General features: G+C 42.5%; 1 protein-coding gene across 1 annotated transcript in view; it reads left to right on the top strand.

Moving 5' to 3' along the window:
* Nucleotides 1-25,909, top strand: part of LOC148049746 (cation channel sperm-associated auxiliary subunit beta-like) — a 110,360-nt gene that overhangs the window by 36,903 nt on the left and 47,548 nt on the right. The window contains exons 13-20 of the mRNA XM_087704634.1: nt 6,042-6,074; nt 8,186-8,252; nt 10,096-10,142; nt 13,998-14,150; nt 14,581-14,736; nt 18,959-19,103; nt 21,433-21,584; nt 22,763-22,899. Coding sequence (XP_087560760.1) covers nt 6,042-6,074; nt 8,186-8,252; nt 10,096-10,142; nt 13,998-14,150; nt 14,581-14,736; nt 18,959-19,103; nt 21,433-21,584; nt 22,763-22,899 — 890 coding nt within the window. The remainder of the gene's footprint in view (nt 1-6,041; nt 6,075-8,185; nt 8,253-10,095; nt 10,143-13,997; nt 14,151-14,580; nt 14,737-18,958; nt 19,104-21,432; nt 21,585-22,762; nt 22,900-25,909) is intronic.

The raw sequence follows: 25,909 nt of genomic DNA, 5'->3' as shown, positions 1-25,909 counted from the left end.
GCCTGGGTACCTGCCAAGATTGACTGCCATAAGCAAGGGCGATGCAGGCCTTCAACCAGCGACCTATCGTATGGGAAGAAACCTTCTGCCCCATCGACAATGGCTGAAAGGACATGAAAAGCACCTCCGAACGCCTGAAAGATGCTGTGCGTTTCACGTAGCGACGAAGGACCCTGCGCACATCCAGGTGATGCCATTGGCGCTCCTGCGGATGAGAAGGATTGGGGCAAAAGTTCGGGAGGACGAGTTCCTGAGCCCTCTGAAATAACGTGTTGATTTTTGGAAGAAAGGCAGGGTCCAAATGGAGAACGACTCTGTTGGGGTGGAAAATATAGAGGTCCACCCGAACTGACAGCGCTGCCAGTTCAGAAACCCGTCTAGCTGGTGTAATGGCCACCAAAAACACGGTCTTAAGAGTCAGTAGTCGAAGACTGATGGAAGTAATAGGTTCGAATGGAGAGTCCATAAGCGCCCTGAGCACTAAGGTCAAATCCCATGTAGGGTAGCGGTGCACGGTCGGAGGCCAGATGTTGGCCACCCGCTTCAGGAAAGCCTTGACTTGTGAATGTTGAGACAATGAACGACCCTGACCGCCCCCAATCACCGTGGCCAAAGCCGTGACCTGCCTGCGAAGCGTGTTGGGTGCCAAACCTTTGTTGAGACCCGACTGCAGAAAATCCAAAACTCAGGGCACCGAATCCTGCAGGGGGTCTGCCCCCGCCCGGCAGCACCATCTGCAAAAGGCCTGCCAAGTAGCCTCGTAAATCCGAGTGGTGGAGGGGCGACGAGCCGCTTGAATTGTGGCGATGACCTCGTTGGAGTAGTGAAGCTCGATCAGCAGAGCCCGCTCACGTGCCACACGGCTAACTGCAACAACTGGGGGTTTGGGTGTATGAGAGCCCCCTGGCAGAGCTGGATTTGTTCGTCCGGAATTCTCCACGGGCGTGAGATCGACAGGTATACAAGGTTGACATACCAGGGGCGCCGCGACCACATCGGAGCCACCAGGAGGACTTCCCCCTGCTCCATCAGTATCTTTTGTATGACCGCCGGGATCACTGGCAGCAGCGGGAAGGCGTAGAGAAGGCCGGCTGGCCACGGGCTGCTCAGGGCATCCACCCTCTCCGCCCCGGGAGTCACATATCTGGAGTAAAAGCGAGGCAGTTCAGCGTTGTGAAGTTGTGCGAACAAGTCCACTACTGGGCTGCCGAACCAGTGAGAGAGCTGTTGGAAGAGCTCGGGATGGAGTTGCAACTCCACATGATCCACCGTGGCTCTGCTCAACCAATCTGCCTGGACGTTGGAGTCGCCCGAGATATGCTCCACCTGGAGCGACAACAGTCTGGACTCCACCCAGTGATGCAACATCTCTGCCTCCAACATGAGGGCCCTGGAGTGCGTGCCCCCTTGGCGGTTGACATGCGCTTTGGCAGCCACATTGTCCGTTAGGATCAGTACGTGGTTGTGGCTCACAATGTCCTGGAACTCCCGTAGGGACAGACGGATGGCCCGGAGCTCTAACCAATTGATGCTGTTGGTCAGCTCCCGACTCGACCAACCGGTGCCACCCAGTTCAAGGCATGGCCGCCCCACTCGAAGAGGCTGGCATCTGTCGTAACCTGGATACGATCCGGCTCCTTGAATAGGCAGCCTTTGAAAAGCTTGGAGGATGTCCACCACCAAAGGGATCTGAGTGGCTTGGACGGTAGTCGAACTTTGAGCTGTGAATGACTGCTGTGAGACCTTTGATAAGGGAGCAGGAACCATTGCAGAGGTCGTGCGTGAAATCTGGCCCATGGAACGATGTCAATGCATGAAATCATCTTGCCTAACAGCTGGAAGAGCAGGGCCAGGGGCACAAGGCGCTGAGCTGACATCTGGGTCACCAGTCGTTGGATGCTCTGACATCTCTCCAAGGACAGGAAAACCTCGCATGTGGCAGAATTGATAACGGTCCCTAAGTGAAGCAGCGATGTAGTAGGCTGCAGATGACTCTTGGGAAGATTCAGGACAAAACCGTGCCTCCACAGGGAGTCCATCGTTACTTGAAGATCCCAAAGGGCCTGTTCCCGGGACGGTGACAGGACCAAGATGTCATCTAAGTAACAATTCACTCTCATGGGAAGCGAGCGAAGGGAAGCCGCCACCACTGCCAGGAGCTTGGTAAAGGTATGCGGTGCCGAGGAGAGATCGAATGGCAAGGCTTTGTACTGGAAATGTCGGTCTGCAAACTGGAAGCACAGAAACTTGCGATGTGCCGGGTGAATGGGCACATGGAGGTACGCTTCCTTGATGTCGACTGATGTCATCAAGTCACCCTGGCGGATGGCTGCCAGGATGCTCTTTAAGGACTGCATTTTGAACCTTTGGTACTTGATGTACCAATTGAGTCTTTTCAGATCTAAAATGGCCCGCCATCCCCCTGAGTTCTTGGGTACCAGAAACAATATTGAGTAAAACCCCAGGCCTTTCTGCCCTCTGGGAACCTGTTCTATGGCATTGATGGATAAGAGATGATGTATTTCGGCTTCCATGAGGCGCCGTTTCACAGAGCATCTGGGGACTGGACACCTGATGAATTGTCTCGGGGGGATGGAGAGAAATTCCAGGGTGAGGCCCAGTCTCACCACCTGAAGGGCCCAGGCGTTGGACATGGTCTCCTCCCACTGATGAGCGAAGTCCAGCAGGCGGCCGCCCACTGGCACCTCGCCTTGGGAGTAACCGGTACCTTCAAAAGGACCGGTTACCAGATCCACAAAAGGACCACCTATTATGGGATTGCGCCTGATGCTGTTGGCGTCCCATATTCCTGGACCCCGCACGGTCCTGGCCGTGATCCTGAGTCTGGTGGAACGGCCTATTGTAGTGGGGAACAAAGGGAGCCGCTGAATATCCCGAGTAGCCACCTCGAAAGGACTGGCGTCTACCATATGGCTGCTGCCTCCTGTTGATGCGTCCCCCAGTGGAGGGGAGAACATTGAATGAGTATGGGATCAAGAACGGCCCCAAACAATGCCCCGCCCTTAAAGGGTGTGGAAGCTAAGCGCTATTTAGACTTAACATCTGCCTGCCAATGGCGAAGCCACAGCAGTCGCCTGGACGCTACATTGGAAACTACAGCTCGGGAAGCGAACTTGGCCGCATTAAGAGTGGCATCCGCCGAGAATTCCAGGGCAGCCATAATTTTGGTGACATCTTGGTGAAGACGCACCTCATCAGGGGCTAGCCTTTCCTGTAATTGCTTGAGCCAAAGAACTGAGGTTCTATTAAAGAACGATGCTGCTGTCACAGCGTGCAAGGCCCATGCTGCAGCCTGGTGAGTCTTACGAATGACAGTTTCGACCTTGCGATCCTCCGCTTTCAGACCCTCAGAAATCTCAGAGGGAATGAGGGCCAGGGAGGCCAGAGCCGCTACTGGTGGATCCACAGTCGGGAACTGCAAAATGCTCTCCAAATCAGGAGTGGAGGTGTACAGTTTCCTGTCCCCATTGCTTGGAGGGGTAACCACAGTCAGTTGATCCCACTGTTTTTGAATAAGATCCATAAAGAGTTTTGGAGAAGGAATCACCTCCTGCAGTGAGACCGGCTCAGCGAAGAGTCGCTCAGTGGAATCAAGGCCTATTGCAGAACCATCCTTAGAAGCCATGTCTCCCATATTGGTAGCGGCCTTAGCTTTATACAACAATGACTTGAATAACGTGGGTCGAAATAAGCTCGAGGAATTAGGCTGATCGAAGATCAAACTCTCATCATCAGAGAACTCCCTATCAATCAATTCCCCTTCCTCCACTAATGCTGAATCCTCGCTGTAAGTAGAAGGAAGAGGCAAAGAAGACCCAGCTGTAATATCGGGAAGATCCATCTGTGGGTCCTGAAGACTAGGCCCACTAGGGGCACTGGTAGTCACAGGGGGTTGGTTTCTACGGATCAATTCCGTAGCTGCAGAAATCATCTGGTAAAGATCTGGGGAAAAACCCTGATCATAGGCTTCTATAGGCCTGAGGCCTGCAGCAGTGGGAGTAAAGGTGGCGGAGGGCCCAGCACAGGGCATCAAGTAAGCTGAGGTAGCCTGGGCTTCAGCAACAACTGGGGGAAGTTGGATCCCCAACCCCCCCACCTCAGCCTCCGGAATAACGGGCAGTGGGCAATCAGGAGACCAGGCCTGGTGTCCTGCAGGTGATGGAATAGGAGCTGGAGAAATACGCTGAGAAACTAGCATGGAAGGAGAAACTCTACCTTCCCCAGAAGCCTTAGAAACGTTCTTTGATTTATCTTTCTTTTTATGGCCTTTATCCGGAGCCCCAGATGCCTCCCTGGGCCTCTGGCTAGTGGCTCTAGATGCAGCCCTACCAGGACTCGAACTAATCCCCGTTTGGGCAGACTGCTGGGCCTCAGTAGATGACTCTACAGTACCCCCTGAGGTGGATTGATCGGCCATTGTAACTTTAAGAAGTAAAAAGACTCAAATAATACAAAAAGGCCCCAGTTTACTGTGCAAGAACTGCAGCCTCATGGTTAACAAAGGCAGCGGCAGCGCGATCCTCTCACCAGGCGATCAAGCTCGAAGTGAGGGAAGTGGGAGGGGCGATGACTCAGCAGCCTTCCCGGCGCGAAGAGACCAACGCCCCATCCCAAAGGCCTAGGGCGCATGCGTCGGAAACGGCTCCAAAATGGCGGGCGCAATTCAAGCGCCAAAATTCAAACCAGCCGTTAGATGGCAAGCCGGTCCGAGACTCCCCCGCAGGAAGAGAAGCCGGCGGCAGCGCTGTACGATCCTGTCACTCCCAGCAACAATGTAGCCAGGCAAACCGTGCCGCAAACAGCGGGCGAATGTGGCTGGTTCCTCCCGGAGCAACCGCTCCACGAACGGGGGGCATTTCCGGTCCTCCGATTCGGTTGGCAAAGGCTGCAGGCACAGCAACAAGCCATCGGCTACAAACCTTATCGCGAAGCCCAAATGGCAAGCACATAGGGTAGAACGGGCGCTAAGCCCAGCGCCAAACCTCCCATCCAATGATCCAGGCTAGTTCCAAGCCCAAATGCAGTGGCTGTAAGAGCCAGCAATGCCTGCCACGAATCCAGGCAGTCAGGAAAACCGGCAGACAGCGAACTGCCACCTCTCCTTACATGTAATAAGAAAACACTCACACACATCACTTGAAAATCCAAATAAAGGCAACTTTATCTCAGAAGACTGGAGAGAAAATTGGTATACGTCTCGTCTGGCTGGACTGAGTAAAAAAACTGACCTTACCAGTCAGAGGAGGCGTGGTCACCAATTTGCATAACTCAGTCTCTAGGCTAATGGACAAAGTTAACCCATGCTTGGATTCCCCAAGCAGCACACAGGAGAAGTAAGAATTCCTATGTTGGACTGCTATCTGTGGCAGTCATTCTAAGAAAGTAGAAAAGATTTAACTGAAAAAAATTAACAAGGTTAACTGGATAGATAAGCAGTTGTGGTGGTGGAAAAAAACCACAAAGAATCTACAACAAATGTGTATAAACATTTGAGAGTAGAAACCTAAGAATGATGATGTAACTGCCCTCCTTTGCAATTCCAGCAGCCAAATTCCTCAATTAAACCAAGTCCCCATGCCTGAAATATTTGGCAATTAAATGCTAATACAAACTCAGGAGAAATGTATAATATTAGGACACAGCACTGTATCGAGGTGGTCTATGTATTAGCAATAGCACTTAGACTTATATACTGCTTTACAGTGCTTTACAGCCCTCTCTAAGTGGTTTACAAAGTCAGCATATTGCCCCCAAAATTTGGGTGCTCATTTTACCGACTTCGCAAGGATGGAAGGCTGAGTCAACCTTGAGCCTGGTGAGATTCAATTGCCAAATTGCAGTCAGTCAGCAGTCAGCAGAAGTAGCCTGCAGTACTGCACTCTAACCACTGCGCCATTTCGGCTCTTAGGTGAATATGTAATATAATATATAATATATTTCTGCACTTGCTTTGCAAGCTTTAGAAGTTTTAATTTCTCCATACATTTCTGCTTTTTCATTTTACCTTTTCTTTCTTCCAGTTCAACAAACCATCTTTATGTGGCTTTGAAACGGTGAGAAATTGCTAATATTTTTGCTACGGTCATACTCATAACATTCAATTATTTGACATGCTATTTCACAACATAATCACAAACACTTGAAAGAGGTTTAGAGGTTTATTGGATTTATATGCCACCCTTCTCCCAAGGACTCAGGGCTGCGTACAACATAAAAGAAAACACATATTACAAAAATTAAAAGGGACATTAAATAAAGTATCCAAACAACCCAATTGATATTTACTATAAAATTTTAAAAATTAAATTAAAATTAACAATCAAATCAATCCTATATTTTATATTCTTCAGGCCAGGCAGCTTCTGACTTCTCTAAGTACTTGCTTTCAACATCTTTCTTTTAAAAGAAAAAGAAAAGAGAGGAAGGAAGGGTCTTCAAAATGATACATTAGAATATACAACCAAATTATGAAATGCAGTATACTTAGTTTTCAGCCTACTTCTTGGTAAGACAGAACAATATGGGATAGACAGTATCATTACCTGATGGATTTGTAGTTGGCTGACCAACCACACTCAGCATGTGGTCCTTAATACAACTACATATACTTGGAGGGAATTATGCAGAGGGGTTCCCCAGGGTTGTTTCTTGAGACCAACTTCTTAATAAATGACCTAGATGAGAGGATTGAAGGGGCACTTGTCAAATTTGCAGTTAACACAAAAGTGGGAGGAATTGCAAAGATACAGGATTCAGTACTTTGCTTAACACTGCTGTACTGTTCTATATGGCACTTGTGAGCAACATTTGGAATAGTGACTCCAGTTCTGATCACTGCAATACAAAAAAAGCCCTAGGAAGAGTACAGAGAACAACAAAGATGGCAAGGAGTCTGGAAACTAAATCCTATGAAGAATGGCTAAAGCAATTACTGTATATACATTTAGCTTCACAAAGATAAGACTGGAGACCTGATATCAGTCTTCCAAGGAGAAAGTTTCTGACAGTGAGAATGATCAATCAATAGCACAGCTTGTCTCTCAGAGTTGTGGGTGCTCCATTGTTGGAGGTTTTCAAGAAATGATTGAACAACCATTTGTCTGAGATGGTATGAAGACTCCTGCCTTGGGCAAGGAGTTGGTCTAGAAGACTTCCAAGGTTCCTTCCAATTCTATGATTTTATGATTCTATTAAATAACTTTTGTGAAGCCATATTGTTGCTGGGCAAGTTTGATATTCTTAATACAGAATTGATCATGATTCAGACAAGAAATGAACAGGCAATGTTCTAATAAAATTTAAGATGCCAGTTAATGTCTCTCCTTCTCTTGATATATTTCCAGTCTTGCCTGCTTTATCCCACCCTTCAGCAGGTTTATGTTGCAGAACATATTATTGCTGAGGGTCAAAATCCAGTAGCACCTCAAGGCCTACTGGTCACAAGGACATTGTATCTGCTATAGTCACTCTCCTATTTAAAGATTACAGTGGTTGCATGAATGATTTGGGAGGGATAATGAGCTAGCAATTTGTAGGCATTTGGTGTCAAGATTATGTTGGTTACAAGTGTTGTTGCCATCTGTGGAGTTATGTCTGTTACTGACATAAAATGAGGATATAGTAGTAACCCTTGAACAAAAGCAAAGAGTTTAGAGATTTCTGGGTGTTGGACAAGATTTTTTAAACTTGATAGCCCTGTTTTATATTGTAGTTTGTGACATACGTATGTACAAGTAATGTTCCCAATTCCCATCATTTAAGAGTAAACTTTTTTTAATCCCTAGTAAGAGTCAAATATCTAAGTAGCATCAAGTAGGTTCTGTGAATGTATTTCTTATTATATGGCCTACAGGCTTCTTTTTATTAACCATGATTGGTTAATTCCATTTTATTCTTGAATTACTGGATTTACTCTTCCATAATAAGGTTATAGTGATGGTCTCTGTTGTTAATTGCCGTTGTCACCAGAACTGCAACTAGAGATCCTGGGGTGTCATCTAACCTTGCTGGCATTTGATAATCCTAACATCTATCTTCCTCCGTTTCACTTGTGGCAGAAGGAAAATGAAATTCAGATGAAGTGGGTCCAATCATATATAATACTTACATACATCATGTTCCAATTTATATGTTAAGTATTCATTTCACATTTTGATTTCCACAGGCTGATTATTATGAAGCAAAAATCTGGTATAATCTTCAGTGTTTAGCTAACAGAGAAGCCCATGAAGGTAAGAAAACCAGATTTTCCAGCAGTAAAATGTGTGATGCACAAAGGTATGTCCAAAATAGTAAATGAGAATTATTTTATAAATTATCGGTGCTTTTTAAGTGATTGCCATGATATATGTCTACAACTTTGTAAGGTTTAGTAATAAAGACACTATAGCTGAACCTACTAATAAGAATTTCATGAGGTTATCAAGGCCATATCATATCATTTGTGTAAAAGTTCTTAGATCTGATCCCCTCAAGAGTTCTATTTAATCTTTACAAAACTAATAGTGAGTATTCATATTATCTCAAAATAAAATGCTAAAATTGTAAGTATGCAGTTAATTAAGGTAGCAGTATAAAAAGTTTAAATTCACATTAAGAGTTAACAGGTGTGTGTTTTAAGATCAATGATAGTTCGACTTTAAACCATATTGGAACATTCAGGTCCACAACAGTTGGCCAAAGTCAATCAAATACCCAATCTTTTGTTAAGTCCATTAAAGAATGAACAGTAAACTCACACATAGTTGAGTTTAAGGACAGAACTTCAAATTATCTTAGCGCAAAGCAGGACCCCACAGCTATGAACTGTAATTATATAAATTTAGCATTTTTTATCTTAGTATTTTTGTCTACTACAAAAACTTGTTATTTTTATCTACTAGGCCAATGTGACTTGTTAGCATGTTGTCATTAAGAAGAAAAAAACTGGGATTAGAGTAATCCCCAAAGTTCCAAAAGTGGATAGAATTTATTTTGCAAGAGGGCAATGTTGAGGTGTTAAAACTTGAGCAGGGTTGAAGCAGAGGTGGGTTCCTCCCGGTTAGGCCCAGATTGGGTGAATCGGTAGTAGCGGCGATGGGATGCTCCGTCCACCGGCCTGGACGCTTCTGCGCATGCGCAGAAGTGTCACATTCGTCCACGAGCGAACCGGTAGTAAAAAAAAATTGGCAACCCACCACTGAGTTGAAGCAAATATTATGCTCCTGAATTCCCCCTATAATTGAAAAAAAAAATGGAAGGGGCCCTAAGTACTACCATGAAGATGCTGATAATCCTCTGGCCTCACATTTTATATCCCAGTATAACCTCAGTATTAATATAAGCCCAGTAAAGTTGCAATACTTGGAATAGAGTACCACAATGTAAAATATTTTGACCCCACATAGGAAAAAAAAAGAAAATTTCTTATTCACAAGTTTGGTTTCCTAAACCAAAAGAGCAACAAAATGCTTTACTTTATTTAATAATGATACTTATAATGGATGTAAACCTTTCTTTCTATAGAATATTTCATACACAATATTTAGTTATAATATTAAAGTGTTGGACAGATCCAAATTCAAGGTCACTCCCAGTCATGGAAGTTTATGATGCTTTCATCTCTTATTTGAAGGAGAGACTAGTATATAACACACTTCAAACTTTTTCAGAAAGTTTTACGCAACAAAATATATAATAGCCACAGATACGATCCCATTAACCTAATTTAAATGTTTAGTACAGTCTAGGAAAGCTTTTCTGCCAAATATTTTAGTTCATTATACATTATACGTTAATAATTTATATTTGATGCTAAAAAGTATGGAGTATGAAAATGCTACAACGCTACTGATAATTTTATTTATTAAATGTTTATGCTGTCCATCTTCCCTATAACGTGACTCTGGGTGACTAATCAAAAGTGAATTACTCATCAAAAGATTTCTAAAAACAGAAAGTCATGTCAATTTGTGCTACATTGCTTTTTAAAAGAAAGAAGCTACCTTTTTGTACAATTGTTCACATGTAACTAGATATGTACATCTTTGTACTTTAGCAATGTAAGCAATTGAATGCACTTCGTTTTTCTTCTAGTGGATTATGTCAGCCTCACATTCAACAAAGATAAGTCATTGAGTCAGGTAAGACAAATAATGACCATTTTTATCATAGCTTCCTCTATTTTGTTCAATATAGAAGCTGACCCAGGAACATCATACAGAGGATTGAGCACAATGTCCATAAAAATCCAATTTTAGTAATTGATAACCATGCAGAGTCATTTCTGCCACTGCTGGAGAGAAGGTTTGATGCTATGTGGGAAGGAAGGAAAGAAAGAAAAAGGAGAGGGGGGGGAGAGAGGGGGGGAGGGGAGGGACAGAACAAGGGATGTGTGTGTGAGTGTGTGTGTGTGTGTGTGTTCTGACCCCCCCCTGCCGAGACAAGCTTAAGTGGAATGTACTTTAATAGCAAGAAACCAAAACCTCGGTGGCTGAAACCAAGCATAAGAAATAGATAAGGACCCTGGCAGCAACTCAGACAAACCTTGGCAGCAATCCAGCCTGCCAAGGTAGTTACAAAACTTTTAGTCAATGCGTTGACTTCTGCAAAGAGGGGCGTGTGCACAAGTAGTCTTTTTATAGTCTGGAGAGGAGCCTAATGACCACCAGCTGAGTGCAATTATCTCCTGTAACTGCGCAACTGTTCCTGATGCCTATTAGCTCTTCGGTGCTAGGCATCCAGGAATAACTCACTGCTGGACCCAGGCTCATGCTCCCTTGTCTCCTCCCACTGGTCCAAGGCTCAGGCGCCTTCTGGTGGCCAACCAGCCTCTCTGCGCCCTGCTCAGAGTTGGAACCCTGTCCAGGGTCCTCCACATCCTCCAGAGCCGACTCATAGGGCCCCTCGCTGTCGGAGTCTGGTGGCAACTCCAACGGCTCCTGCTGGGCCACAACCAATGTTTCCTCTAAGCTGCGCTGGTGCGCGGCCGCGCACGTGGCAACAAAACACCGCGCAGCAGTTTCCAATGGCCACCCAGTGGTTTTTGTGAGATGCCTTCCACGATAATGGGAGAGGAGAGCCAGCCTGGAGACAGAAATCTGTTCTAGGTCCACAAGGCAGAAAGTAGCTGAGAGAAGGGGTGTGGGGGTTGGGAGAAGGCATGGGATGGGCTCCCAGCAGCGGCTGCTCGGATTTGCCATTTGAGAGAGAGAGAGAGAGAGAGGGAGGGCGGGAGGGGGAGAACGCGAGTGTGTGTATCCCTCCTTCCTTCAGCCCAGCACTCTCGCTGGCATTCTGGCCAGGCGAGAGGGACTGCAGAGAGTCTCCTCGAGTCTAGGGCAGCAAGTCATTTGATGGGAAAATTGCCTCTTGGAAGGAATGACCCACTTGGCTCCCGCTTCGTCTCTCCTGCCTCGATTCTCTGTTCGGTCGTTGGGCGGCAGATTGAAAGCGGGAGCCAAGCCAGGTCAGTCCTTCCAAGAGGCAAGTTTCCCATCGAATGGCTCGCTGCCCTAGACTCGAGGAGACCCTCTGCAGTCCCTCTCATCTGGCCGGGAAGCCAGCAAGAGTGTTGGGCTGAAGGAAGGAGGGATTCTCTCTCTCTCTCTCTCTCTCTCTCTCTCTCTCTCTCTCTCTCTCTCTCTCTCTCTCTCGGCAGGCTTAGCACTTTGTTAAGTTTGTTTCTCTCTGCATTGTTTATATATACATGTCTCCATGGATGCAATTGTGCAAGCATTTTTTTCCTCTTTAAAAGAATTTTTGGATTTCTCCTCCCCAAACCTCTAAGACTGAAAGAGTTAGAGTTGAAATATAAAGAGACTGTCAATCGCCTGTTAGATTGATAGGCAATTATGGACTATCTTGATTATATCCTCCTTAGAAAGAATATGCTATTGTATGGTTGAGAAAAAGATCAAACTTCATTCCATGGAAACCCAACAAAGGTCATAGGGAGGGTTTCTTTCTACGATGGGCTTCTTGGGTCAAGAGTGAATATCAGTTATCAAAAATGTAGGTAGAAAATTAAGCAGGCAATAGGCAATTACAAAAAGGGAAGCCAACTTTCTGAATTCTGTTTCTTTGCACTTAGTGACTTATAAATAGACTAATGTTCTGAAAACCTGACCTAAATTACTATGTATTTTAAATAGCTGTAAAGCTGTGCTGAAAAAGTTGTGCTCATGGTATTGTGATAAATCCAATAAAAAGAAGGGAATTCTTGATGAACTTAAGGAGAAATGAGAGTATTGGATAGTAAATGGACAAATAAAATTACCAACCAAAGAGAATATTTGCACCTCAGGGTTGAAATGAGATGTTCTCTCTTACTCTTTCCTCTTCCACTCTTCTCTCTCTGTCTCTCTCATCCTCTTTCTCTTTCTTTCTCTTCTCTTTCTCCTTCTTTTCCATTCTTCTGTCACTTTCTCCTTCTCTGTCTCTTTCTGTCTCTCTTCCCTCTTTTTTTCTTCCTCTCTCCCACTCTTTTATCACTTTCTCTCTACTGCCCAACCTGTCCCCATACTTACCTTCGATTGATCATGTTTGCAATAATTTACCTTCTTTCTTAAATAGGCGCAGTTCCCTTACCGGATCCGTCGCTCACTCAAACAGACACACACACACACACACACACACACAAAACCATTTTTCTCCATTCCAATTCCGATTCTATAAATAAATTGCTCTGTGAAACATCTGTGAAAAAAATTCAGGTGCTCAAGCATGAAAATGTGCTGCTCAAATACTATACTTTTCCGCACACACTGAAAAAAAATTAGAGGGAACATTGGCCACAGCACGCACACACACACACACACACACACACACACACACACACACTAAATTACAGGTAGTCCTCAACTTACGACCACAATTGAACATTAAATTTATGTTACTAAGTAAAATGTGTTAAGTGAATTTTGCCCTATTTAACGACCTTTCTTACCTCAGTTGTTAAGTAAATCACTTCAGTTGATAAGTTAGTAACATGTTTGTTAAGGGAATCTGGCTTCCCCATTGACTTTGCTTGTGACAAAGTTGCAAAAGGAGATCATGTGACCTTGGGACACAGCAGCAGTTATAAATATCAACCAGTTGCCAAGCATGTGAATTTTGATGACATAGTCATGGAGATGCTGCAAAAGCCGTAATTGTGAAAAACAGTCATGTCACAGTTTTCACTGCCATTGTAACTTTGAACGGTCATTAAATGAACTGTTGTAAGTCGAGGACTTACAACTATTTACTAAAATCTACCCTATTTACTAAACTATAAATTACGTTATGAGATGTTAGCAAGAATACTCAGACAGAAGAGATGGGAACATGAAAGTTCTATCAAATCTCAAAACAAGTCGAACATATTAAGCAGTGCACCAAATAGGGGTGAAGTGAGGAAAGCAGACATGCTCAAAAGTTTATACTTGCATTAACATATCAATTGTATTCCCAATATTATTAGCCCTCATTGACTGCCTCCATATGCAATTCTAATCTATAAACATTATTTGCCAATCACAAGTTGTTCACACAATTAGAAAACCTCCAATATAGCTGAATATAATATGTGTATTCCCAGAGAGGGATACTTGGCCTTTTGTGAATTCAGTTTTGTTTCTGTTTTCTTCATCTGCTTTTTAGAGACAACCATACTTTTTTTTTTAAAGGTTTTTATATGTACAGGTATTTTCCAATTAGAAATGCCATCATCTGGTTTTTGTACCCAAGGCTGTATGGGAACAAGCAGAAGTTGGGGGATGAATGGCGAGAGGAATAATTTTAACCAGAAAATCGATACAGGGTCCCAGTGCATTTCAGAAGCTCATTCTGATTGGAAGCTTGGACTCTTGGCCTCGATCCCTTTCTTTCTGGTTTGTTTTAATATGCTGAGCAGATTATTTGGCAGCCCATTTAAGTCAAGAATATAATATATTTCTAGATATATTAACAGTTTAATATCTTGCACTTTTATATTTATCTTTCTCATGCTTTTACAGGAATCCACCTGCTTCTATAGCAATGATTCGTTTACAAAATGGCACAGTTGCTTACCATATAAATCCCAAGCTGAAAAGCATATTTCTAGACGGGTAGTTTCTTTTGTTGTTGATTATGAGCAGAATACTGGTATAGCGCTATTATCGCAAAAGGTAAGAATATTAGAAATGGTTCTTTTTCAATTACTAGTTCTATATATGTATACTTTGTTGCTATTCTTCTCTTCCCTTCTCTTCATCATGCAGTTTTAAAAAGTGTGCTTAGTATTAAAATGATTTGATCAAGATTTTTCAATTGTGTTTTAATACATGGAACAACAATGGGATAACATACGGATTCTGAAGCAATCTAGAACTTTACTTTACTTTTTATTCTCTGTGTTCCTCTCTCTCCATGCCCACACTCCAATTCTAGCTTTCTGAGTACTAACAAAAATTCCAGTTTCTTATAATGGCCTCATAAGCTCAGAAGAATGCCATTCCACTGGCAAATTTACTTGCTAAGTTACATGTCGTTATTGTTAGTTCATTCTGTGCCTTTGATAAGGTACAAAATTTAATATTTTTTTCCTTTTCTTCCCAGGACCAAAAACTTGTATCTGTGCATAAATTAACAGATGGTGGTGCATTGAATAAAAAAACCAAGTTTCCTCCTTTCATATTTCCATCAAAGACTTTTGTACCAACTGGATTATTTTTTCATCAAGGAAGCCATATTGCATATGCTTATGGAAACGAGGTGTGTAAAATGGGAGACACGTGAAACTGACAATTTCGACTATTAATTCTTTTAATTGTTGCTTTTGGGGGAAAGAAATATAGGGATACATGAACAGAACAAAGAGTGTCAGAAAACAAAGAGAGATTACATCCTGATGCCATTTGGAACCTTGGGCCATTTATAAATCCAGTTATTCTTCTGCAGCTGAGACAAATACAATTTAAAAAAAAGTTTTAAAAGAAGTTGCAAAATGTATTTTCAAGATGGTGCAGCAGGACACTTTTCAACTGTGTGTAGAACTACTGGTGTAGGATACGTGTTTCTTCAAAACAAGGGAAGAAACATTGTGTTGGTATTCTTATGATTCTAAGTGATGCAGATATCTGATTTAATAATTTTTAGTGGACATGTGATAATGTGAATACTATGGATTGAACTCTTATATTAAAATGATTGTAATATACTTTATGCAGGGGTGGGTTGCTGCCAGTTTTACTACTAGTTCACTTCACACGTGTTATGTGCTTGCACAGAACAATTTGCAGTAAAATGCGCATGCAACAAAACATGGTGAGGAAACCGATTAAGGGGCGTGGCATGTCTGGGTCACCGCCAGTTCTGCGACCCAGGCAAAAATACCAGGCTGAAACAGGAGCAACCCACCTCTGACTTTATGTATGTTTTTCTTAAATAATTTTCTGAATCCAATAATAATCCAGTAATTCTCATCAAATCTACTATTTGTTTCCATCTGGTGGAATCCATCTGTCCTTTTGTGGACAACCTTCAAACCCATCTTATTAATTATGTTTGTTCCCAAATGTAAACATAGACAGTTTTCCGGTGATGTAAAGGGAGGGGTCACGGCAGGGTTTTATCACAGCCTATCCCATTGGCTCCCAGTTTCCTCTCAGTCTTTCTGGTCCTAGGACTGTTGATTTGGCTCTCTAGGCAGGAAATATTTTTACTAGTGAGATTTCTACAATTCCTTGCTTTAATTTGTGTTATTGGCTATTCTAAATTGTCTAAATTGCTTAAATTGAGCAAATTTGGCTGTGCCCAGATAGGACTGCCCTAAAACGGTGGGGGAGGCCCGTAGGGCAGCTCCTCTTTCCCTCCGTGGGCCAGGCTCCCTGTGCTGATCCCCAGGGCCATTGTCGAGGGTGCCAGGGGCGGAAGAGCCCACAACACGGGCGGCTCGATTTGGAGGCTTTTTGGCACGAAAGAGGCAAGGGGGCGCCGAGTGCATCGTGCCCGCTGACGCAACGTCCTCAAGCTTACCAGCAACCCAACCAAGCCTAACAGAGAATTTCCAGCCACTCCTTCGTTGCAGGCTCCCTCCGAGTCCTCAGAAGCTCGTGGAGGCTTTAGTGAGCCACCAGCGGCTAGCCCTTTCACGTGGCAGCGAAGCGGAGCATTTAAAAAAAAAATCCGATGGAGCTCTGGTGGCCATTTTGAAATTGACACGTGGCCTAGCCCAAACGCACCTCGCAGGTCCTGGTCTACTGTACCAAACCGACTTAGGTCCCGGTCTACTGCACCTATGCATCTGCCTGAACACATCAGCAAGCCTTGCAGAGAGGCCCCGGTCTACTAACGAGTGAGTGCCACAAAATGGCTGCCAGGGCTGACTTTCTGCCAGTGGAGGCCAGCCTAACCTTCGTGAGCATGGAGAGCCTCCCAGACCAACCCAGGTCCCGGTCTACTGCGCCAGACCAACCCAGGTCCCGGTCTACTGCACCTAAGCCACTGGCTAGCACAAGACCATCCAGAGTGGCTGAAAAGGATGAGCTTAGTAGGGAAAAGGCCTTGGAGAAGACAATTGCTAGGGCAGAGAAACAGGCCCAATCCAGCAGGCCCCGATCCAGGTCTTGGTCCCCAGTAGGGCCCGATCCACGACACTCACCTTCTCCTTGGGGTCGCTTCAGTCCTTCCTCCCCATCAGCTTCCCCTTCCAGATCCTACATCAGTTTTAGGAGGGAGGGGTCCCCTTACTCCCTGCCAGGGTCCCCTCTACCTCAGGTACATGCACCTGAAGATCCCTTGGAGGGTTCCTCTAGAGGCGTCCGCCCTGGGTCTCATCAACGTGATCCAGATCCCTATCAGGACATGGAGGATCTAGAACGCCTCCCAGAGAGTATCAAGAGGTTGATCTCAACTGCCATATCTCGTGGCATTGTGCAGAGAGATAAACCTTCTTACCATGCCAAGTCTCATTACTCGTCAAGGTCTCGGTCCAGGGATGTCTCTCCTTCCCTAGTTAGCGAGGGTTCCACGTGGGGTGATGGAAACCGAAATGATATGGGGTTCTCCGAGGATGAGGACTCTGCTCTGGATTCCCCATCTTCTAACCTTCTTCCACCCACAGCGTTCAAGACCTTGCTTCACAAGGCACGCAAGACCACTAAAATAGGGATCACGTTCCCACCCTAGCTAGTTGAGTTAGGGTCCAGGGGAGGGCCAGGAGGTCTCTCCTGGGTCTCTGTGTGTTTTGTTCACAGATAAGGACACTGTTCGCCATCGAGGAAACTGGGAGCCAATGGGATAGCTGAAGGCTAAGAAGTTTTCTCTCAGTCTAACGGACCAATCAGGCTGTGATAAAACCCTGCCGTGACCCCTCCCTCCACATCACCTAAAAGACACGTTCAGGTAAGACCAACATTCTTTTCCAGGGGAAATAATTCAATTAACTTCAAAAGAATTAATCTGAGTCCCTCTGAACCCATAGTGCATTTCAAAACTTCATGTCCAAAGGTTGAATCAAGGCAACTGAACCAAACTTTGTTAATCTGAGATTTTTCATTGCTCATCCAAGCAACTTTATCAGTCAGATCAAATTAGTTAGGCAGAGAGTTATTGGAATGCACCAATTCTTGCAAACCAATTTTAGGTGTTTCTCCACAGAGTGGCTTGAAGTATGCCAATGAAGACTCAATCATCCAGGCCAAAAGTGTCTTCACTGAAACATTTCAAAACTTCCTTAAATCAATACTTCAGTCAAAACCCATTCTGACTTCCAGTTCTCCTTGTTCCTTTCTAGAGGCTCATAAATCCGCTACTTGATTATCTTTTCCAGGATTTTCTTAGGTCTTCATTTTAAGCTGAATGGTCTGTAGTTTCCTGGATACATTTCCCCCCCACCCCTTTTTGAAGATTGGAACCACACCAGCATTTTCCAATCTTCTGGCTCCAGGATCTCTGAAAGATTTCACTCAGGGGTTCCAAGATCATATCTCCCAGGTCCTTCAGCAATCTGGGATGTAAACTACCTAGTTCCAGATATTTGAACTCATCCAAAGTAGATAGGTGTTCTCTTATCAATTCCTTGTCTACTTCGATCTGCATTCCTGTTCTGTTTTCCACACAATGCTGTTTTTGATAGGTTGGCTCTATTTTTCTTTTGTCTAAAGACAGATGCAAAGAAAGAATGAAGGAGTTCTCTTCCTCCCTCCTGTCACTTTCTTGCCATCTTCTTCCATTAGTGGCCCAACCATTTTCCTGAGGTTGTTTTTTCTTATTCCTTACATATTTGAAACAAACTTTTTGTTATTTTTGGCATTTGTTGCAAGCCTTAGTTCATTCTGAGCTTAGCTTTCCTGATTCAGGCTATTTACTAGTTTCCTTCTCTAGATATAGGCCCCTCTTTCCATTTTTTTTTTCATTTGTCCTTTTTATCCCTCAGCTTGTCAGAGACTATTTGTGCAACCATGCTGGTCTTGTCTGGAGTCTCTTGTTTTTCTTTCTCTATGGTATTGTTTTTATGTTTTGTCTTTATTATCTTGCTAAATATATTTGCTTGGTTACTCTCCTCAGGCAATACAGGACCCTTTACAAGCATACATTTATTTTTAGATCTCCTTCTAAATTGCTCAATAATTCTACTTTGAACGAGTTTTTTGCATTCATGGTCCTAGAGCTTTATCGTGAAACTAGTCTTTTTGAAGAAGGGACCGGTAAACTTACATTTATCCTTTTTGATAATATATGAAAGAAATAAATCTAAAAGTGCTTTAGAATCAGGGGAACTCCTGCTGACTAAATTGGACGGCATCTTTCCATTTTCTTTAAGACAGTTTTACACTGCCATCTTCTGGGACATTTTTTCTTTGTTGCTTTCTTAGAAAAGGTCTTAATTTCTTAATTTTCCTCCAACCACAAATTCCTGCTGAGTCCCAACAAAGTAATTAAAAAGTTTAAGTCATTGTGATTTTAAAGTATATCCAATTTTGACTTTTTTCAGGTATGGGCTTCTTTTGATGGAGGCAACTCATTTGTACCATTGATTAGGCTGACTAATGAGACTATTATAAGGGCAGATTCATGTGTTTACACTCAGGGAATTGTCTATGTTTCGGACAAGGCAAATATTTATTACACTAAAGCAGGTAAGAAATTCTTTTAAAATTAAAATTACTCTTGGATTGTGAAGCTTTTAAAATCTGATCTGATGCAAACTGTTGTCTTTCCCCATTAACATATAGAATAATAAAACACCCAATTGAAAGTTCATGATCTTGTCCCCACACCCCCAAGTCAATCACATGGTCCAATCTTCCATTGCCACGCTGGCATTTTCACCCATCTGTTTCCGGTCAGGTGCAGAGGTGCGGAGACAAAGAGTGACCTTGGGCTTCTAGAAAGAAATGTTTTATTTTGACAACACACATTGTACTCCTTACTATACTCCCTCCCAATTCTCCACTAATGAAACAGCATATTAAAGAAAGAGAGAGAGAGAGAGACAATGTGGCAGGCCAGAGATTCTAAAAGGAATACGACTGCAGGCCTGATAGAGGTTTTTTTTTAAATTATAGCCAATTTAAAATTGAAGATCAGTATAGGTTGGCTCTATGCTGTCATCAAACTGGACACCTAGCCAATAAAAATCTTCCTGTATGAATGTATCCCCTCCACATGGATACCCCTTTGTCATGGGGGAAGGGCTTCTGTATTCTGCTAAGGTTGAGAGCTATGCTGGAAGTATATCATCAGAAAGTAAAGCAGAAGAGTCACCCAAGCAGATAGGTCTCAACTGAGGAGCCACACTAAGAGTATTCGCAACCCATTGGCCATGAAGAGTCAACAGAAGAAGAATCTCATATGAGATTGGACATTGCCCAAGTTAACAAAGACCATGGTAGTTGCTGTGCCTGGGCAGCTGTTTGCAAAATGAGTTACAGGTTTCGAGAAAGACCTGGCAACAGAAACAACCATTCTGTTAGTTTCTGGTATTTGGTTGGTTTCTCTAAATATTATAGCAACTTTCAGGGAAGGGGATCAGAGTTAGAGTCAGAATTATTGATTTTCATTAGGATCAAAGTAGAAAAGGTGTAGATCTCTTTTGTTCCCTTTCCTATGCTTAGTTCTTCCTGTTAATTTGGTCTTTATTTTATTTTACAATATTAATTAAGTTTATAAGATTGTTCACATTTATCCACTGAAATTCTGAGCAGCAAAGGAAATAAGAGATACTACTATATCATATTATTATATAACACCCAAAATCACTGCAGTAGGTGAGATAGGCAGCATATAAATTTAATTCCTCAAAATTATTAAATACAAAATAACCCAAGTCTAGATTCCTCCAATTTGGTTATTTGGTAGTATCATATCGTTCTGGCGTTATTATTTAAGTGATTGTACTATATATATTTGCTATGCTTAGAGTTTTATGACTGATGTAATTTAAAAATAGGATATGTACAACAAACAAACAAAGCATTGAGATAATATATATTAAAATCTGTGATTTAATAACATTTTCTCTGTCATCCATTTTTTTCCTGGAAATTACGGTGTCTTTACATTCATCTCAGTTGTTGATTTTCCACGCTGTCCTTATTGGCTAGAATAGAAGAAATTCAGTGCAATCTTCCATTGGCTCTTGAATGTTTTTCATTCATTAATTTTTTTATGCAGTTTCTATCTAAAGACAAAAACCTGTCAAAATTGCACTTTATAAAATACATATATTTTATATGTACTTATAATACTTACAAATATCGAACCACTCCAAAACGAAGCCATCAATACTGCCAATCTCCTTTTTTGCTGGTGAAGCACTTTGTACATGTAGATTGGTTTTAGAAACTATTGCTTTAAACATTTGCATTCACTTCTTTCTAAATCAAATATCTTGTATCCTGCCCTACATGGCATCGGACCTGAGAGACCGCCTCCTGCCGGTTACCTCTCTCAGACCAATTAGATCGCACAGGTTGGGTCTCCTCCAGATTCCATCTGCCAGCCAATGTCGGCTGGCGACTCCCCGGGGGAGGGCCTTCTCTGTTGTAGCTCCGGCCCTCTGGAACGAGCTCCCTGCTGAGATCCGGACCCTTACTACCCTCCCGGCCTTCCGCAAAGCCACCAAGTTCTGGCTGTTCCAGCAGGCTGGGGGGAGCTGAGAAGCATCTACCTCCACAGAAATTGTGAATGTTGGTTTTGTTTTTAATATGTTGTCTTTGTCTCGTTCCCCCTCTTTCCTTTGTCTTTTGTGAGCCGCCCGGAGTCCTCCGGGAGTGGGCGGCATACAAGACAAATAAATAATAATAATAATAATAATAATAATAATAATAATAATAATAATAATAATACACAGAGCAAACTCAATTTGATTAGAAGAAATGTTCTCTTTGAAGATACTTCTGTGTGAAGTCATAGAGTTTATAATAATAACATAAGATACGCACATGTAATTTTTTTTCTCTGTAGGAGTAGTTAGATATACCTTTCTTAGAACAATGCCACCTGGTGTTTTCGGCATGTACTTTGATCATCTGGGAACTTTAAATCATATAACTTTTAATAGCACAACTGATGATATTTTGTGGGTTTCTACGGTGGATATCAGCACTTTAATGAAGGTTTGACTTTTATCATTTATTTGATGTGCTACTGAAGATGATTTATAAAATGTTACGGTAATGTAAAGATTATTCGGTTTTATTGTATGAAATGCATATTTACTTGCTTTGTAAAGATATTATAGCTACAGTAATTTATTGTATGACCAGCTGGTAAGGCAAAGCTATGACAAAACATTGAAAGAATTAGAGATTTCTTAGAAACTAATAAGAGTTTTAGAAATTGTTGGCTTTTATTGAATCATATACATTTCTTAAGTATTGTCAGCAACTATTAGATTTGTAGTTGTAACTGTAACACATAACATATAATTTTAAGATCTAAATTCCCTTAGAATTCTTCTTATGGCTGAATATGAAACATCAAACGTAACTTTAGAAAAACACTGGAATGGTCACAACCTGCAAAGATTCCATTTGTCTGCTCAGATATAGAACTGAGCAGCATATTAGCCAGTACATGTAGTTCTTCCCCCCCTCCCCCAAGGTTTCTATTTTTTATTGCAAATTTGTACATATTTTATGAACAGTGTTCTCCGGATCTTTTCTTTTACATCCTCTCATATGCATAATACATTTTACATTATATCTCTGTTTCCAATTTCAGCCATATTATTCTCTTTCCATATTTTTTATCTTAAACGTATTTTCTTCTTAGTACATAAACCATATCACTAACTGCCCTTAATTTCTAATCTCTTACAATAACATCACTCCATCATTAAATATGTTTCTCAAATTCCCCATTGCACTCTTTAACATTTAATCTTTGTCTCTTAATTTATCTTCAAAGTTAAACCAAATTGCCATTTCACATTTTATCTGTTGTTGATCTGTTTTGATGTGAGTGACATACATTATCAAAATCATTTTTTTACATAAAGATCATGTTGCTTTGATTCATGTTCCAGTGTTGGATATTTTTATAATGTGTCGGCAAAACAAGAAGAGACATTATCAAGAATTAATTGGTTGTGAATAAATAAAAATTGAATATGGACTGAATATAAGAATGAGTGGTCTGTATGCTGCCTGGAGACGTGAATGTTCGTGCATTTTGGTGTATATACTGTGCCATATTGTTGATCAAGTACCGTTTAGATTTTTTTCCTAAAATAGTTAAAAATGTGTACATCTATTTGAAGGACTTAAATAATTACATCTTCACTTTATTTCAGGAGACTGACTTAGGTTTTGATGGTCCTTTATCTCCACATTATGTTACTGAAGAGCAAATGCTGTTTTTTCACCACGGGCCACCAAATACTGTGCCAACATTCTCCAACTTACAAGTTGGAAAGCGCTTAGATTACAAGTAAATACCAATAGTATATAAATTATTTCAGCTTTTTAAAAATTACTCTGGTATTATGAATTTTAAAATTTTGTCTAATGTTTAAGAAAAATAAATAGCACTCATCCTTAAAATACAGATTTAAGGGATAGAAGTTGTATTATACCTGGCAAGTCTTAACAGACTGGCACAAATAATTTCAAAATGAAATCACATTTGTCAGCATCTGAAATTAAATTATTCCAGTAATGCAGAATTGAGATTATGCAAGAGTCCCTTAACATTTCTTTTTGATTAGAGTATAGAGACCTGATTCTGCACACCATGGTAAAGTATAATATGATTGGTTGGTTTGGGTTCAGCACGCTATATGAATAAGGTGACCAGATTATAACATTGGTAAAGAGGGACACCATTGACCGGGAGCGGGGGGGTTCTTGATTAAAAATGTAAAAAAAAAAATCGGGAGTTTTTTAAAACGCCGCGGGATGCGGCACAAATTGTTCAAAAGTGGGACTGTCCCGCCAACAGCGGGACGTCTGGTCACCTTATATATGAACCCAGCCATTGTGGTTTGGGAATCATACGTAGCTGGAGGATTGGCATAAGAGTAGCAATTTTTTACAGGCTACTAAAGGTGTAGAGTGGACAGGGCTGATATTTTCAGCTATTCTTGATGCCAGGAGGGACTTGTCATCTCTTATTTTAAAAGGAAGACAATGAAATCCCGCGTCACTTAAAATGCTAAAGTATCATTAGATTTCAGAGGTGTGATCCTGAGGGGCTTTTGAGTCTCATAATGTGGAACAAAAGTCATAGATTTCACATCCCTTAATGATAGGTGCAAATATCTGCAGCTTTTAAAAAAATATTAAAATAAATCTAATTCAGAACCCAGTTTTGGAGATGTTATTTTAGTATTTTACATTGTCACTACTGTTGGGCCTTGGTAACTGTTTAACAGAAATATGTATGTACTGAAATACTTAATAATAAAGCTTAATAAAGATGTCAACTTATATCTTTTGGGTTTTAGCCTTGCTGGATTTGTGATTTTAGGGTTTGTTCCCTTCTTCTTTTGTTAACAGTTCAAGGCACCAACAGTATTTTTTTTTTATTTCTGTGAGAAAATGTTCTAGTGTGGGAGTTGGAAAAAGATTAAAACTAAACTCCAGATTAATAGAAGTTATGGATAGGTTGTGTAAGACGTTTCAGTACTTATAGAGTTATAATTAAATATAAAACTTCAATTTTATTAAAGTTAGTTAAAGTAAGCAAATTCATGGAGAGGTTTCAAATCTATTCAAAATGTGGAGTTTGACCCACATATTAGAACCCCGCTGCTTAATAAAATGTCCTGGAATAGTATCAAGCCAATTACCATAAAGTGGAAGAGACTACTGATGGCCACAATGTGTCTGCTACAATGACTTTGAAAAGGAAAGATATTATGACTCTTAGTAAATCCTTAATAAAATCATCATCTGAACAGCTTATAGAGGAAACTTTAAATCAAAACTCTTTCAGACAATTTCCTGAGGAAGAACAAGTTGATATTCTTTGGAGGCTAGAAGCTGTAAAACAAACCGTGTTAGAGCTTCATGCTGACCTACAGTAGTTCCTTTCAAAGTTCTACCTACCGCTAATAGTCAAGATTCAGAATTATAAGATACATACAATCCCCTGTTAATTCTTACAACTTATTGATAACATGTTACCTTGTGACATGTCAATGACAAATAATTTCAAACTTATCTTCCCCTTCCTTAAGCTTTGTCCCTTATCTTACAAACAGTAGAATTTAGGAGGAAAAACAAGCCCACAAATCCTATGAGGCAGTGGTGGGGTTCAATTTCTTTTTACTACCGGTTCTGTGAGTGTAGTAGTAGTAGTTGTAGTTGCGTTTATTTATAGGCCGCCCTTTTCCCTAAGGGGACTCAGGGCGGCTAACAACTTATGGGAGGGGAAGACGTACAATAACATAAAAATACAATATGTAGTTAAGATCAGACAACATTCATTCAACATTCGGGCAGGGGCAAACTATGGTCTTTACCCCCAGGCCTGGCGGGATAGCCAGATCTTGAGGGCTGTGCGGAAGGTCTGAAGGGTGGTGAGGGTACGAATCTCCACGGGGAGATCGTTCCAGAGGGTCGGAGCTGCTACAGAAAAGGCTCTCCTCCGCGTAGTTGCCAGCCGACACTGGCTGGCAGATGGCACTCGGAGGAGGCCTAATCTGTGGGATCTTATGGGTCGAGAGGAGGTAATTGGCAGAAGGCGGTCTCCCAAGTACGCAGATCCACTACCATGAAGGGCTTTATAGGTAGTAAGAAGCACCTTGAAGCGCACACGGAGGCCAACAGGTAGCCAGTGCAGCTCGCGGAGGATAGGTGTTATGTGGGCGAACCGAGGTGCACCCACGATCACTCGCGCGGCCGCATTCTGGACTAGCTGAAGCCGCCGGATGCTCTTCAAGGGCAGCCCCATGTAGAGCACGTTGCAGTATTCCAGCCTAGAGGTCACGAGGGCGCGAGTGACTGTTGTGAGAGCCTCCCGATTCAGGTAGGGTCGCAACTGGCGCACCAGGCGAACCTGGGCAAATGCCCCCCTGGTCACAGCCGACAGGTGGTGATCAAAGGTCAGCTGTGGATCCAGGAGGACTCCCAAGTTGCGAACCCTGTCTGAGGGGTGTAAATTTTGACCCCCCAGCCTGAGCGTTGGAACACTAGCCAAATTTTTGGGAGGGAAACACAACAGCCACTCGGTCTTTTCTGGGTTGAGTACAAGCTTGTTAGCCCGCATCCAGTCCCTAACGGCTTCAAGACCCCGGCTCATCACGTCCACCGCTTCATTGAGTTGGCACGGGGCGGACAGATACAGCTGCGTATCGTCCGCATATTGGTGGTATCTTATCCCGTGCCTCCGAATGATCTCGCCCAGCGGTTTCATGTAGATGTTAAATAGTACGGGGGACAGGACCGACCCCTGCGGCACCCCATATGATAGGGGCCTCGTGGCCGATCTCTGACCC

The sequence above is a fragment of the Thamnophis sirtalis genome, unplaced genomic scaffold (assembly GCF_051295495.1).
Source record: "Thamnophis sirtalis isolate CommonGarterSnake01/CBP01778 unplaced genomic scaffold, rThaSir2_p1.2 scaffold_1, whole genome shotgun sequence".
NCBI classification, from domain to species: Eukaryota; Metazoa; Chordata; class Lepidosauria; order Squamata; family Natricidae; genus Thamnophis; species Thamnophis sirtalis.
This window is presented reverse-complemented; position numbering and strand designations above follow the sequence as displayed.